The sequence below is a fragment of the Ochotona princeps genome, chromosome 14 (assembly GCF_030435755.1).
Source record: "Ochotona princeps isolate mOchPri1 chromosome 14, mOchPri1.hap1, whole genome shotgun sequence".
Lineage (NCBI taxonomy): Eukaryota > Metazoa > Chordata > Mammalia > Lagomorpha > Ochotonidae > Ochotona > Ochotona princeps.
In genome coordinates this window covers 47,182,427-47,199,886 of record NC_080845.1, presented here as the reverse complement: position 1 = coordinate 47,199,886, position 17,460 = coordinate 47,182,427, and the positions used below count along the sequence as shown (strand labels likewise).

Genomic DNA, 17,460 nt, shown 5'->3' with positions numbered 1-17,460 from the left:
AAAATTAAAGCAAAAATAAACAAATGGGATTACATCAAGACTGGAAGTTTCTGTACTGCTACACTGTGGAATACTACTCAGCCTTAAGAAAAGAATAAAATCTATCATTTGCAACAAAATAGACCTAGCCGGAAACTGTTATGCTCAGTGCAACACACCAGTATCAAAAAGACAAATATTCTGTTCTGTCTCGTCTGTGACAACTAACAGACACAGCAAAATAGACATAATCTCTATGAGTGATATTAGCCTACTGGGAATTAACCACTATATATAGCAAGAGTCTAAACTCATGAATAGTAGTAGGATTTCCATATTCATTTTAGTTTAATTTTATTATGTGTAATGTTATTTTTTCTTTTTTCTCCTTCCTCTATTTGCTATGTCATGATACCTTTAAATATCAGAATGTTAAGTTAGTTACTATGAATTAAGTAAATATACTATTGTAATAATTCTGGGGAAAAATAATAAGGGGGAAGAGTAGGAACAGAGGAGAGCATGAGGAGGGCAGAAACTGTTTCTAAATCTGTGTTATGGAAAAATGTGAAATATATTTTACATAAATCAAAAATAAGAATAAAAAAGAAGCTTCTGCACTGTAAAGAAAATCATCAACAAAGTGACTAGGCAACCAACAGAATAGGAGAAAGCATTTGTAAACTATGCAGCTATTAGAGGACTAATATCCAGGATCTATGAGGAGCTCAAGAAAATATACAGCAACAAAACAAACAGTCCAGTTAAGGAATAGGGAAAGGAGCCAAGGACACAAATAGGTACTTTTCAAAGGATGAAATACAGATGACCAACAGACACATGAGAAAATGTTCAGAATCACCTGCAAATAAATTTTCACCAGGAAAATGCAAATAAAAATCACCATGAGGTTTCACTTCAACCCAGTTAGAATGGCCATCATTTCAAAACCAAAAAACAATAAATGGCGAGGAAGATGTGAGGCAAAAAGAACTCCGATCCACTGCTGATGGGAGTAAAAACTATTCCAACCATTGAGGAGCATGCTCTGAAGTTTCCTTGGAGATCTGAAAATAGATCTACCATATGACCTAGTCACCCCAATTCCTAGAAGTTTACCCAAACAAAATGAAATCAGCATGTTAGCTGGACATCTGTGTTCATTGCAACTCAATTCACAATAGCTAAAATAAGGAATAAACCCAGATGTTCATGAATGCTTGATTCAGTAAAGAAAATGTGGAATACTATTCAGTCATAAAAAGCAAAATCTTGTCTCTGCAACAAAATGGAAGCAATTGGAAACTGTTATGCTTAGTGAAATAAAAATATGTTTTCTCCGACTTTTGGTAACTAATACATGGAGTACAAAAAAATGCAGCCTGTATGAGTAAGAATGAATTTTGAGGTTTGCTTTTGTTGAAAACCTTTGTCTATACTCTACAGAAACTGTGGAGATTTTTTCTGCTCTGTAGTTACTGAATTCTTTATCTAATGGGATGTTAACCCTGTGATTGCAAAGTGAACTGAAAGTAAACCATTGTAAAAACTAAATAAATACCTAGATAAGAAAGGAGATGGGTGGGGAAGGAAGATTGGCAAGAAGGAAGGTAAGGTGATAGTATCATTATGTTTCTAAATCTATATTGTGAAACATGTAAAATTTGTTCACTTGTATAAATAAAATAACTTAAAATATTTTCAAAAATATAGAATATCACTATGTAGGCAAAATGTCTGACATGCACCAGGTACTTAATAATACATTTAAAACTCTATCTCAACAGGAAAAAAAATTTTACAACACCATGAAGTTAAATAATATGCTACTGAATGACTAAGGTGTCACTGAAGAAATTAAAAAGAAAACCAAGAACCTTCTTGAAGAAAATTATGTCACTGTATGATCTATGAGTCAGTAAAAATTTAATGAGAAAAAAGTTCTGAAGAAGTGAAACTAAAAACAAAAACATCGAAATCCATGAGATAAAGTTTCCACTGATCTTTGTTGGTGAGATATGTATCCTGTAGGCAACAAATAGTTGAATTTTTTTTGGCGGGGAGGGGGTGGTGGAGAAATTCAACCTTGTATTATTTAAAACCAAACAGTTAGGAAAACATGCCACAGCATTCAAACAGTGAACAGATAAGCTATATTATCATTTCAGCAAGATCTTAAAAAAAATGTCCTAATCAAACATGGTAAGGTACCAGGTTGGGGCATAAAATTGCATGTTGCTAAGTCCCCAAACATGGCATTTGCTGATGTGGGGCTACCTGCCTTTGATCCCAGGCAGTTGGGATTCGTCCTAGCCCAAGCTGCTTTTTCTCCCTTTGTCTGCATAAAGCTGTTAATCTGGTGGCTAAGTAAGCAATGCTGTGGTTGGCTTTTATTCCACTCTTATACACTTCATGGTGTTGTAAATTTTTTTTTCCTGTTGTTAATTTTGTTTTTGTGACTTTTCATTGAAGGGTATGTATAGTAACTGTGTAATGGAGACTATCATATTGAGTAGCATGTAGTTTAACTCCATGGCATTGTAAATTTCTGTCGTTCTCCCTATTATTGATTCTTTATATTTGGTGGCTTTTCATTTGGGGGGATATATAACGACTGTGTAGTGGAGACTGTCATGTCCAAATGTGCCCAGATGTGAGGATACAGTGCAGTGTGAGTCTCTACTTCTGCATCGAGGATGGACTCCCAGTGAAACCATTGGATTGTCTTGAGAATGGAATGCTGGACTTTGCAATTATCTGTGCCCACAACGATGGATTTATAACTGTTTATGAAAAATTATACTCTTGTAATGATATGGAGGAACTCAGTGGGAGAGGAATGTTGGAAAGGGGTAGGGGAAATTCCAGGGTTTATGGAACTGTATCATAAAATAACAATGATAATAATAATAATAATAATAATAATAATAAATACCAAAAAAGCAAAAAAAAAAAAACTATCTCCATGACATGTGGCACAGTGTCTTGTAGACATCCATGTTTGCTTATTGAATAGCTCAACATGCCTGGTTTGCAATTTTTTAAGATTTATTTATTTTTATTTGAAAGTACAATATACAGAGAGGAGGAAATACAGAGAGGAATATTTCCGTCTGCTTGTTCACTACCTAAGCGGCCGCAATGGTCAGAGCTGAGCTGATCTGAAGCCAGGGGCCAGGAGCATCTTCTGGTTCTCCCACATGGGTGCAGGAACCCAAAATTTTAGGCTGTCCTTGACTGCTTTCCAAGGCCACAAACAGGAAGATGAATGGGAAATGGGGCCACTGGTATTAGAACTGGTGCCCATATGGGATCACAGTGCATGCAGGTGAGGACTTTAGCCACTAGGCTACCTTGTTTGCAATGTTAAGAAGTCTGAAAACTAACAGTTTTGGATCATGCTAGATGCTAAGGAGAATTAAACATTTTTGTCATCACATTTATTTCCTTAGAATATTCTGGAATTGGTTTCAGGACATCTATTATCTTCTTTTCCTGGATATGGCACTTTTGTTTGGTATCAGAGGTCTTTGCATAATCTGATATATGATTGTATTCTTACCCTGATTTATGTAGATGACAGCACCACAACACAGATCGACAATGACAGTTTTCCCAAAAGCAACAGGATTTGCAGTATCTGATTCAAAAGTGAAGATAACTCCTTTTTAAATTGGCATACAGAGCAGGAACTATAATGTGATCAAGCTTTTGCTATTATATAGAATAAGACTACACCCCATCAGCTCATCACCTACAAGCTGTGCTCCCCAGAGCAAAGCATTTAACCCCTTAGGCACTCAGGTTTTCTTCTCTGTATATTAGGAATAATAACGATGACTATCATAATGAAGGATTGCCATGATCAAACAAGCTAGTGGCACAATGAGCAACTTAGTAGGTTCTCAGGACATTAATCCCCTGTCTCTATCCTTTCATTACTCTCACAAAAGCTTACAGCATGTTTACTATCCACTATGAAGCATTTCAATAATTAAAAACTGAAGCCAGTTATCAAAGTGAAGGAACACAATGATAGTCATTGCTTTAGTCTCCTGGAGCCTGTGTCATGATTTTTTTTTCCCCAGTTACGGTATTTTGCTAATCTACAAAGTTCAGAAATTCTCTATGGGATCTCCGCACCACGGTGTCGATCAGTGAGGCTCTACTTAATTGAAAAACTGAATTTAATAAGAAGACAATAGTTACTGTGCCTTCAAAGAGACCATTTTCCATGCTAATTTATTCTCCAATGTGTTCTTTGTGTAAAAAGAATGTACACACAAGGTTTTTAATACCCCTGTAGTAATTCTTGGTGGGCACATTTTTCAACATGTTTTATGATAGCTTAAGTTGATGCGTCTTTACATATTTATGCATGTTTAAGCAATTATTGTGTGTGTGGATCTATGGGTGAGAAAAATCCTATTTTTACAAAATTCCACAGAGAAATAAAGCATTTTCATTGTACTGAAATTTGGTTGTAACAAAGATATTATTAGACATTCATTCCCAGGAAAACTAGGGCTCAAATCAGTTGCTGGTCTCTTGCTCTTTGCTAAGTCCCTCCAGTCTACTTATGGTCACAGGCACCCACAGATTTAGAAAGAATCAGAATACAGCATGACGAATCAGTCTGACCTTGACCCTGAGCCTCTGGCTCACAGAATGCTCCATCATGGGAGACCTGACTTCCTTGTAGCCCTGAGTTCCTGAACTTTCCTCTGCCCTGAGCTCGATGCCTACCAGCTCCTTGCTCACATCTTCCTTCTGGCTATCTAGTGCCATTTCCCACTCTCAGAAACTACTTCTCATTTCAGTTATGCACACATGACTTTTTCAACTGAATCGTGGAAAATACATACCCGCAGCTTCCTGTTCTCCCATTTGACCACACCTCATTCCCTTCTGTTTCATACACAGGCTTTTATGACACCTTGCTTCCTCACTTTTTCCACGTCCTCATCCTCTATCTTTACTTTTCACTCTCCGGCTTTTAATATGACCCTATCCCTGCTATGATTTGGATATGGTTTAATCACATCCCTTACAAAGTGTCATGTGCTGGAAGCTTGGTACCCTTACTAACAGGCTGTGGGACATCTGGTGGAAGAATGTGAGAATGCTGAATGTCCCCTACAAGAGATTTAACACAATTCTTGTGCAGTCATGGTCAGGCTCTGACATCCTCTTGCCACATGCTCGCTCCCTTTCACACACACCTTCCAACCACGGTGATGCCATCTGCTACGAGGTGCTCACCAGAACTGAGCCAATACTGGCACCATGCCCTTGAACCTCTCAAACTATAAGTTAAATAAACCTCTCTATTGTAAAGTACACAATTTTAGATTTCTCTTATAGTAACAGAAAACTATCATATTCCAGCCTTATGTATCTTTAAGACTTAAATACCATGAAGGAAGATTTAAAGAGGAAATATTTTCTTTCTCTTAAAAATTAAATAGTTGGATCATTTAAATTATGAAATAATTTATTAAATTAACTGTTAACCTAGAAGGCAGAGAGAAACACAGAGTGTCCATCTACTGGGTAACTCTCCAGACGCCTGCTTGAGAGAGAGCTGGACCAGATCCAAGTTGGGAACTAGGAACCCATAGCCCACATCAGATTTTCTGGGCTAGAATCTCAGCTCTGCTCTCAATTCCAACTTCCTGCTAATCTGTGCCTTGGGAGGAGCAGGAGATGGTACAAATACTTGGATCCCTTCCATCCACATGGGAGACAGGCTGAATCCTAGGCTCCCAACTTTAGCCTGGCCCAGGCTGTTGCAGGCATAAGGAAATAAAACAGCATATGGGACATGCTCTCTGTGGCTGTGGCTGCCTTTCTCTGTATCTCCTTCCCCATTTCTCTCTTTCTCTCTTTAAATCTCCCTCTTTCAAAAAAACCAAATAGATAAAAAGGATAAGGTGTTCTATTGAAGGATCAGTGCTGTGTCATAGCAGGTAAAGCTTCCACCTGTGGGACCAGCATCCCACGTGGGCACTGGTTTGAGTCCCAGCTGCTCCGCTTCCAGCAAGTTCCCTGCTAAAAGATCTGGGAAAGCAGCAGAGGATGGCCCAGTGCTTGGGTCCCTACATCAATGTGGAAGACCAGGAAGATGCTCCTGACTCCTGACTTCGGAGTGGCCCAACTCTGGATATTGTAGCTATTTGGGGAGTGAGCCAGAGGATAGTACACCTTGCTCTCTCAGTCTCTCCATTTTTCTCTCTGTAACTATGCCTTTCAAATAATAATTCTTTAAAGAACAAAAAAGGACTTCTTAAGAGAGGGGGAAAAAGAGCCCCATTGTTAAATAATCTTAAAGATTTATTTTTATTGAAAAGGTAGATATACCAAGAGAAGGAGTAACAGAGAGAAAGATCTTCCATCTGCTGATTCACTCCCTACGTAGCGGCAATGGCTAGGGCTAAGCTGATCTGAAGCCAGAAGCCAGGAACTTCCTCTGGGTCTCACATGTGGGTGCGGTTTCAAAGTTTGTGGCCATTCAGGCCACAAGCAGGGAGCTGGGTAGGAAGTGGAATAGTCAGAACATGAACTGGCACCCATATCAGATCCTAGTGTATGCAAGGTGAGGATTTAGCCACTAGATTGTCACACTAGGCCCCTAACTTAAAAACATTGAATAGATACAGAGCTCTTTAGGAAAAATGTTTGAGTAGTTAACATTGTAAATAAATTTCTTCAATTTTGCTTAATCAATTTCTACCCAAACCTTGCACCTGGAAGTCTATTGACTTATAATTTGTGACCATCTCCAAGAACTGATACCTTACACAAGATGTTGGAAATGGTCAGAAATTATCTTTTACCTGTGGCATGGAGAGATTTGGAGGTTCATGACTGTCCCACAGGACAAACTCAAAATAATCTTCAAAGATTTCTTCACCAAAATGACGATAGTAAATAATTCCATTGAAGAGATCTCTCTGAAGGAAGCCAGGGACAGGATATCCTATCGGATTCATGAAACAGAACATATTTGAATACAACCTTACCATGTATTTGGTACAAAAGTTTCTCTGCCTACTATGTTGTATATGCCAAGGACATTACATTTAAATGTGTTTTAAAATCAAATTTTCTATCAAAGTTTATACAATAAATCAGAAAAAGTAAAATTGCATACTGGTCTTTACATGCAGAAAAGTTAGCATTAGAGAAAATCTTTTTCAAGAAACATCAAATTATTTCAACAACAGAGCAACAGTAACTATTCACTTGCTCCCTATTTTTATTAGATTCCTGATCCACCTACTTGAAGCAGTAACAAGGGACTGATGCTATGGTGCAGTGGGTTAAGCTACCAATGTGATGCCGACATCTCACATGGACATTGGTTCTTGTCCCAGCTGCTCCACTTGCAATCCATCTCCCTACAAATGTCCTGGAAAAAGCAGCAGAATATGGCCCAAATGTCTGGACTCACTACCCATATGAGAGACCCAAATGAAGCTCCTAGTTTGGGCTTGGTGCAGCCCTGGACATTAAGGCCATCTGGGAGCATGGACCTGTCAATCTCTCCCTCTCTTTCTGCAACTCTTTCACATAAGTATATAAATTTTTAAAAAGAAGCACTTATGGAATGATTCTAACAAAATGTCGATGATTAATACGCATGAGATTACTTCACAATTCTTTCAAATAGGTCAACATCCATCTTCAGACTTATTTGTTCCATCACCTTGGTCAATCTATGTAACTTCTCTTGGTGTAATGGTTACCTTGAGGTTCAACTCTACAAATTCCTAGAAGCACAATTTTAGATAGAGCAGCTTAACTTCTTTGAATCTCAGTCCTCCCATCTATGAAATGGCAATAATAGTGTCTCACTCCCTAAAGGTGATGTCCACCTTAGAACACATGCTGATGTTACTTCAACAAAGCCACATGAGTACATAGAAATTGCTCTATGAAATAGTCAGTTTCCTTATATAAGAGAAAACATACGGTATTTGTTCTTTTGTGATTGACTCATTTCACTGAGCATAACGATTTCTATTTGGGATCACCTAGTTGTAACTAGTATAATTTCATTCTTCTTAATAGCTGAATAATATTCCATGGAGTAGATGTACCATAGTTTCTTTAAGTATTCTTCTTTGGACGCACATCTGGATTGTTTCCATGTCTTTGCTATTGTGAATTGTGCTGCTGCAAACATAGGATTACAGATCCCCTTCTCACATGCAGATTTCATTTCTATTGGGTATATTCCTAGGAGTGGGATAGCTGGGTCATATGTCAGATTTATTTGCAATTCTTCAAGCACTTTCCATACTGATTTCCAAAGTGGTTGTACTAGCCTACATTCCCACCAGCAGTGAAGGAGGGGACCTTTCTCCCACATTCATGCCAGCAGGTGTTGTTAGTCGAGTTCTGAATGTAGGCCAGTCTCACTGGAGTTAGGTGGTACCTCAATGTGTTTTCATTTGTATCTCTCTGATGGGTAGGGAGCCTGAGCATCTTTCCCTATGTCTATTAGCAATTTGAATCTGTTCTTTTGAAAAATGTCTGTTCATATGTTCTCTTATATAAGGAAATCAGCATGGAAAGTGTAACTTCAATAATCCAATCCATACTGGGTATTTATTTTTTGCTGCATCCCATGTGATTTGATGTTTATTTCAGCTTTATTTATTCCAAATACTACTCTTTCCTCTTGTCGAATTCATCGCTGGCTCATGGGTTACATGGTTGCATCATTTTTCCCAAGAGACTTATGTGTTTCCTTTTTGTCACCCATGTGTTGATTACTCAGTGGCGCATTTTTCTATGGTGCTGTAATTTGTTGTTGTTGTGGTTGTTGTTCCAACTCATACCAGTTGTTGACCTTGTTTCATGGCTTCTCATTTATGGAAATGCATAGTGATGGAGTACTGGGGTCTACCATATCCATATGTGGGGTATAATGCAACATGCATCCCTGCTTCTAGACGAAAGACGGATTCCCAATGAAACTGTTGGAAATGTGTAGACAATGAGACTATCTGACATTGTCTGTACCAGCAATGTCAGGGTGCACTTAAATAAGAGACTGAGGGAATTATGATTCCTTACAAAGGACTATACCATTGTAGCAAAATGGGGATAATCTGTCGGAAGTGGGAGTTTGGGGGGAAATCTCAGTCTATACGAAATTGCACCACATAATTTAAAAATTCAAAATAAAAATCTAAAAAAATAAATAAAAATAAAAATTAAAAATACATATTTAAAATTAAAAAAATAGTCAGTTTCCTCTTGAATGAATCTCTCCTGGCCAGAGCTTACCTATCAGTCCTGGTCCTGGCTTCTTCATGATCTCACCAGCCTGGGGGGGTGTTGTGATGTTAAAGAAGATGTAGTCATCACTGGAGTCCATATCTGAAGCTCTCAGTAGGGAACCCTGTAATAGGATGGCCTGCCCCTCTTCCAGTTCAATCACCACATTGGTTATGAGGAATGGTGGACTATCATCTTTGGGCAAGATGTTGATGGGAAACTTGTGACGGATGCTGTGAGAGCCATCGAATATCCTGAAGACCACGAAGTCTTTGGTGGAGTCACTGTCATCATGATGATAGCGAACAACTCCAGCCTGCAGGTCAGCCACAGTAAAGAGAAATGCTTTTCCCCCTGAGGAAGAGAGCAGAGAGGGAGTCAAGTTGAATGTGGGCGCACTGATGGAGTAATTATAGGGGAGCCATTAGCACAGAAGATATTCCCAGCAAATTCAAACATCCTACACCTCCCCTACAGAATAACAGTAGATGGCTCATCAGGCCCTGGGACATCACCTGTTTGGCTTTGAATACAGACTAATATTTATTAGCAGTGAGGACCTAGTAAGCCATTTAATTCACTTGAGATTTGGCTCTAAAAGAAAATGAACAACACACTGATGGTTGCCTCTATGTGTTAACACAACTGGCTTCAGGGACATACAGGTTAGTGGGAAAGCATTATTTCTGCTTGGTTCTGTGAGGAGGGCATTTCTGGACTCAGTACACTGAATAAAGAAGACCCATCCTCACCAGCATGGGACAGAATAGAATAAAACTGTCAGGGACAGGCAGATTCTCTCTCCATGAGGTGGGATGTTCATCTTCACTGAAACTTAGGAGCTACTGATTCTTGGGCCTCCGAATTCAAGATCTCACACCAGCATTTAGCATTTTCTCCTCCTAAGTCTTCGCCTTTGGCTTCAGATGGAGAGTTACAACCTCAGCTCTCTGACAGAACTACTTTTTGGGCTTCCTGGTTCTCCAAAAGCATGGGGCTTCTTGCCTTCCAAGCTAGTTTAAGCCAATCCTCACACTGAATCTCACACATATCTTAGTGTTATATGGAAGCAATTATTAGAGCAGTAACTTCTTTTTAAAAGTTTTAAATTTATTTGAAAGGAAAAGAGAGAGGGGACACAAACACAGAGAGAGAGAGAGATACAGAGACCCTTCCACTTGCTTATTTACTACCCCAAATACCTGAGCTGGTTAAAGGCTGCACCCAGCCAAAACCAGCATTCAATAATTCAATCCAGCTCTCCCACATGGGTAAGAACCACCTTAAGTACTTGAACTATCATCTGTTACTCCCTGAGTGCTCGTTAGCAGGAAACCAGATTTGGAAATGTAGCCACAGACAGATATAAATTGAGGCACTCTGACTGGATGCAAGGATCTCCCAAGTTAGGTCTTAACTACTGCAGCAAGCACTTCTCCCAATTTCCTTTTTCAACAAATGATTGAATTATTTATTTAGCTTACTTGTTAGGCAGAGAGAAGGGCAAGAGAGAAAGGCTGGGAGACAGGGAAAGAAAGAGCTGAGAGTCAGCTGGTTCACTCCCCAAATGTCTAAAGCATCTGGGACTGGGCAAGGCTGAAGCCTGGAGTTGGGAATTTAATGCAGGTCTCCCCTGTGCTTGGCAATAGCACATTTAGGCCATCATCTGCTGTCTCCTCGAGTGTATATTATAGGAAACTTGAACCAGGAACCAAGATGGGGAACTTGAGCACAGGCACTCCAAATGGGAATGCAGGCTTCTGACCCTCAGGGCCAAACTTCAGTACCAAAGGATGGATTTTGAAGTAGCAGCAACACCATCTGGGAAACTGTTAGAAAACCAAGTTCTCAGGTATACTCTAGACCCACTATATCAGAAATTCTGAAGGTAGAATACAGTATCAATTGTTTATCAGGTACTCTGGGTCAGTATAAAGCATAGGAAAAATTGAGAATCAGTGGATTAATATATAAGCACTAGAGTTCTACTATCAAACAGACTAGGCTCAAACACCAATTTTGCTGTTGTTTAGGTTTATAACATTAGGTGAATCAACTTTAAGTTTCAATTTTCTCATTTTAAAAATGATATTGATAACAAGAACTCACTTCATAAAGCTGGCAGGAAACAGATAAAGTATACTAAATGGCTCACACAGTATTTGATTCAAAGTACATGTTTCATAGATGTGGCTTTTCCTACCTTCCCTGAGCCCAAAACATCATTGCATGATGAACTCCCTGCCGCCTCCATGTCATTGCACTTTCACAGTTTTATTCAACACTGCTTCTTTTTACGCAGAACCACAAAGCCTCAAAGTTCTTCAAAGCAGGTAGACCCCTCATAGTACTCACAACTTACAACTGAGTTAAAAACCTCAGAAGAACAAATGATTAAGTACTAGTGGGGCTGGCATGGTGATAGATCAAGCTTAACCTTTGCTTTGTAGTACTACCATCCCATTCAGGCATTTATTCATGTCCTGCCTGTACCATTTCTGATCCAGCACCCTGCTTTATGGCCTGGGAGGGCAGTGGAGGATGGCCCAAAGCCTTGGGACCCTGCACTCACATGGGAGACCCAGAAAAAGCTCCTGTCTCCCGGCTTCAGATCAGCTCAGCTCTGGCCATTGCAGCATTTAGTGAGTGAACCAGCAGATGCAAGGCCTCTATCTCTTCTCTCTACATAAAATCTGCCTTAAAAATAAAAATAAATCTTTTCTAAATCCAAGTGTAATAAATTCTAACAGTGACTTGCCCAAAAGTCTACTCTTAGTTTTACTTAGCAAGGCAATCAGATCATTTAAAAACAGTTAGGTTCCCAGACTCTATGGCAACAAGAGAGTATGCCTGGCAATTTGTGGAGGAAACTCACACAGAAAAGCTTGGTAAGAGCAAGCTTTGTTTGTCCTTTCTCTTTGAGTTTTGAAGATATGGAGAAAGCAGCACTAACTGTTTAGTTGCTATCTTAGGTTGGATATCTCCTACAAGAAGCTGAACACCTGCTCTAACCGATAAACTCAGGTTCAAGCTAACATCCCACAGTCCATGGATTAGGCAGAATTTATCATTTCCTGCTTGATTCCAGAATTCTCTCATCACAAAAGATCATATGTGGAAAGTCCCTTTTTGATTTGCAGTTGGACAAACCAAAAGGTTTGAATTAAATCCTCTAAGCTCCTTATAAAAGAGTAGTTCATCATAAAGTATGATTATTATTATGAGGGCCATTTACCTTGGTAACTATCACCTTTGTAATTACGAGTGTTTTTCTTTTAAATGATGGTAACTATCTCTAATAGCAATATCCTTCTTATAAAAGAATGAAAAACAAAAGTTTTTGCTTTTCAGTTTATTTGTTTGAAACAGAGAAATAAGAGGGAGCTATTTCATCCGAAAGGAACATTAGGAGGAGCCCCAAATGGCATCCAAAAAGTAGAATGGAGATTTAATGAGCCAACCACAAAACAGCACCCATGACTGGCTACACATTGAGTGAAGCTCCCAACACAAAAATGAATGACTTCAAGACCTCCAATTCTTTGGATATGGAACTCAAATTTACAAATGAGATCAAGAGAAGTCATGTATATACTGGTAAATATAGTGTGTTTTCAAGAGGATACTTTGGGGGACTGGCATGTGCATAGCTCATTGGACTACCTCTCATGGTGCTTCTCACGTTGCCTCTGCTTTCCACCTGCCTTCCTGCTGGGAAGCAGGAGAGTGGGATGGAGTTTCTGGCTCCCAGTTCTGGCCCTGTCCAGCTCTGACTGTGCTGTCCTTTTGCAAATCTGTGGATAGGAGATCTCATTCTCCTTCTGCCTCTCTCTGTCATCCTGCCTTTCAAATAAATATTGCATCTTTAAAATAATACTACTTTCTGGGTTCTTAGGTTACAAAGGTTGATCATTCACCTCTTAATGTAAGCCGTCCATGTTGTAGACCATCGACAGTAACTAAGCAGACAGCGTTAATGTCATCATTGTCAACAATCTGAAATTGTTCCCAAGTGATGGCTCGTGACTGACCCTCCAGCAGATTCAGTCCTGAAAGAGAAAGCAGAGAAGAGTTTTAGAGCTTTTTACTTATATGCCAATATGTCTACTCACAGAAAAGATGAGTGAATGTCTGAAAGCTGAAAGTTTTCTCTTCAAAGCTCTTCAAGCGGCAAATGTTTGGCATAGCAGTGAAGCCAGAACTCAGGACACCAGCACCCCATATTTGAGGACTGGGTTTTAGTCCCTGCTCTACCCAATTTCAGCTTCCTGCTAATGTGTTGGTAACAGCTCAAGTACTTGGACCCTGCTTCCCATGTAGGAGATCCAGACAGACTTCCAGTCTTCTAGTTTCAGCCTGGCCTAGCCTCAGACATTGCAGGCCTTTGCAGAATGAACCAGTGGATGGGAAGTACCTCTCACTTACTCACACGCTCAGATAAAATAAGCAGACAAAAGTTAAAGAAAAAAGTTTTTAAGAAATTTGGATATAGCTTCTATTTTAAACATATATTTAAAAATTTTGTGGTAGCATTGGGCACAGTGGTTATGAAGTTAAGTGAGATGCCCACATCTGTTATCAGAGTGATGTGGTTCACATCTCAGCTCCAGTCCTGATTCATCCTTCCTGCTACTATGCACCTTGAGAGAAAACAGATGATGGCTTGAGTGTTTGGATCCCTACCACCCAGGTGGGAGACCTGCATGGAGCCTGAACTCCTAGCTTTGAACTGGTCCATGGACCAACCCTAGCTGTTACAGGTATTAAAAAGTGAAGCAATGGATGTATTACCTCCCTTTGTCTCTTTCAAATATATAAAATAAATAAAACTTTAATAATCAAATAAAATGTTTAACATTTATGATAAGATTAGTTTATTTCTAGTGTTTAGATTAAGTCCAAGCAGACACTTGGTTCCCTAGAATAGACCCTTTAGAAGTCTGATAGGTATGAAGGAAGAGAAGATATTATGCTTTCAGTCACCTTTAGTGCATAAACCTCCACAAGAAATTTTTTAAAGGCTACAGACAGATATTTTAAATGGGAAAAAAGTCACACACACACACACACACACACACACACACACACACACACACACAGTGAGACCGCACATATCCCAGAGGATAGGGAATGTCAACCACTTAAGTATACAACTAACATAGCCTCTGCTCCGGGAGACTGATGGTGTTAGTAACTTCCTGCCACTTCACATTGTACTTTACTTTAGACTTTAGTAAGGAAAGGACTTGCATAACTGAATTAAAATAAAACCTTCTCCTTAGTATTCAGCATACTAAAGAAAATTTATGGGAAGAAATTTGCTTCCTTGTCAGAGAAGAAATCATACTCTGAACTAAATGCTTTAGAAGCTGGAGCAGATTATCTATTCCCATCACTCAGGGGAGCTAGGTGCCAAAAGAGCTCTTAATTTAAAGAATCAAGCTCTTCAAACCTAACGTCAGTCCAGCAGGGGCCCTACCAGTTCAAGTTGCCTCTCTGGCCTTGACCATCTGTCCATGTTCCAGTTGGAGCAGCCCCACGAGGCTTCCCACAAGTACCACCCTCCTGCCACTGGCACCTCTTCTTGTGATGCAGCTGGGTGGCCTCAGTTGACTCTGGTGGCATGATCCCCCTCAAATCAGTGGTCAGGTCCTGCATTGTAGAACCCTGAGTTTGTGCAAAGGCTGCTAAGAGGGGTCAGTTAGCACAATCTGGGCAGAGGAAAGTTGACTTCCAGAGAGGCAAACCAATCATTTTAAGAAAGGAAGTAGAAAGGAACAGACAAATTGTTCAGCTTTTTCCAACCCCTCCTTTAACTCTTCCCAGACACAGTGACTCCAGGTCCCTGCTGGAGACACAGTCACTGTGGAACAAGCTGCTTTCTGTTACTGTAAAGCTAAGGTGTCACATTGTCATCTGCTTGTCCCCCCAGTCGTATTCTCAGTGTTGGGTTGGGGCAAATGAATTACCTTGGGGTCTGTTTCTAGAGAAGCTGGGCTAAGATGTAAAATATAGAAATGAAGAGAAGAGAGAGAAGAAAAAGAACATTAAAAGGAGAGAAGCAAGGAAGGACAAGCACATATTTTCAAAAATCTCTATGATGGGTAGGAAGAGTTTTGAAATAATAAATGTATACAACAATGCAGGTCAGATCCTACAGCAGAGGAAGTTGCAAAATATTCACAGTCATTATATCTTCATCATAGAAAATTAATGCTTTAAGTTCTATTTAATATAGGCTCCAAATTTTCACTATAAAAGGATTCTAACATCCAAAGTACTCAAAATCAGATTTGGAGCTCCCTTAAGAAGCCTGGTTGGTATAGATTCATTCTCTCTCTCTCTCTCTCTCTCTCTCTCTCTCTCTCTCTCACACACACACACACACACACACACACACACACACACAGGCTTACCCACCTCTGTGCTGAAGCAGTAATCTATGTGATGGCTTTTGATTACTAAGCCCTAGATTACCAAAGCCTTCTTGTTCTCCATTAGCCATCCTACAGAAGTAAAGTGGGATGTGGTGCTAACATTATATGTCAAGGCTGTGCAATTGACATGCTCCATTCTCTGCTGAAATATAAGGACATATATGTATACACACACACAATGTATACATGAGGTAACTCCAATGAAGCTACCAACTGAGGATTTTAATCAGACACAAATAATTCTCCTTTACAGCCTACAACCACTGGTTACGAGCATGTTTTGCATGCTTTTGAAGGGACTGGTAAGAAAGAAAAAAAATCATTTATATCCCACATGTACGAATGTTCTAAATATGTCCATCATATTGTGAGTTCATTTGGAATTGTGATACAGTGAAAAGCCTTTTGCTTTTCAGAGAAGTTTAAGCTCTACTTATGTATTTTGGTTTCCATGCACCCCAATGTGGATTCCAGCATGCACTTCCTCCAAGTCCTCCAAAGGGCCTGACTTGGAGTCATTTTCTCTCTTGAAAGGCAGCCTCCTCCTCTCTCCTGCAGTACAAAGAACCCGAGACCAGGATACAGATCACAGATTCAGATTTCTTACCCTGTCAATAGGAAATAGTAGAACAAGACAAGAACAACTTCCTGATGGCCTAAATCTGTCTCAGATTCAACAGACTCAGGCATTAAATGGTCATAAAATGACCTTAATTGGGGCCCGGCGGCATGGCCTAGCAGCTAAAGTCCTCACCTTGAGAGCCCCAGGATCCCATATGGGCGCAGGTTCTAGTCCCGGCAGCTCCACTTCCCATTCAGCTCCCTGCTTGTGGCCTAGGAAAGCAGTCGAGGATGGCCCAATGCATTAGGACCCTGCTCCCGTGTGGGAGACCCGGAAGAGGTTCCTGGTTCCCGGCTTCGGATTGGCGCAGCATCGGCCATTGCGGCCACTTGGGGAGTGAGTCATTGGATGGAAGATCTTCCTCTGTCTCTCCTCCTCTCTGTATATCTGACTTTGTAATAAAATAAATAAATCTTTAAAAAAAATGACCTTTCTTGCCTGATTCATCTATGTTTTTGGTAACTCTTCCAGGACCAGGGTGATCAATACCTGCTACTGCACTTTACCTGTGTTCCAGGATACTCGGGGGCCATTTGTGTCCGTGGTTCTGATGGAGATGTGGACTGTGATAGGTGTGCTCCTCTCAAAGAAGAAGTCGTAGACCTCCAGTTCCACCTGCAACAGATGCACCTGACAAGTCAGGCTATAAAGCCCCACACCCCCAGAAGAGGCAAATACAAGCTCAGGTTCCTGCTGCTCTCAGCTCTCCTCACTTTTGAAGAGCTAATTTCATTTTATAGGCTTATATAAAGGCTTATATCCTTAGTCAAGGACTATTTTAAATATTCTTATCCACAAATAAATTTATTCATCTGACATTGGCACCTGTGCTATATAACTGCCTCTGTGTGTGCTCAGCAGTCTGTCTGAGGACCCTCTAAGGTTACACAAAGCTCTCCTAATGGTAGGGAGCCCAATGTAGCACTTTTCAATTGTGGTAACTCTATGCCCTTAAGGGGCATTGGAAAATGTCTAAAGATTTTTTTCCTTATTAAAATTTAATCATATTCATTTGGGAGGCAGATTTTACAGAGAAGGAGAAATTGAGTGAGAGGTCTTCTATTAACTGCTTCACTCCCCAGATGGCTACAATACCTGGAGCTGAGCCAATCTGAAGACAGGAGCCAGAAGCTT

At 40.0% G+C, this 17,460-nt stretch overlaps 1 protein-coding gene across 1 annotated transcript in view; it reads right to left on the bottom strand.

The window, feature by feature from the left end:
- Window positions 1-17,460, bottom strand: part of FREM1 (FRAS1 related extracellular matrix 1) — a 144,229-nt gene that overhangs the window by 102,211 nt on the left and 24,558 nt on the right. Inside the window, exons 7-10 of the mRNA XM_058672677.1 lie at window positions 16,833-16,941; window positions 13,185-13,316; window positions 9,277-9,621; window positions 6,816-6,958 (exon numbers count right to left, since the gene is read on the bottom strand). Of these exons, the coding sequence (XP_058528660.1) occupies window positions 6,816-6,958; window positions 9,277-9,621; window positions 13,185-13,316; window positions 16,833-16,941 (729 nt within the window). The remainder of the gene's footprint in view (window positions 1-6,815; window positions 6,959-9,276; window positions 9,622-13,184; window positions 13,317-16,832; window positions 16,942-17,460) is intronic.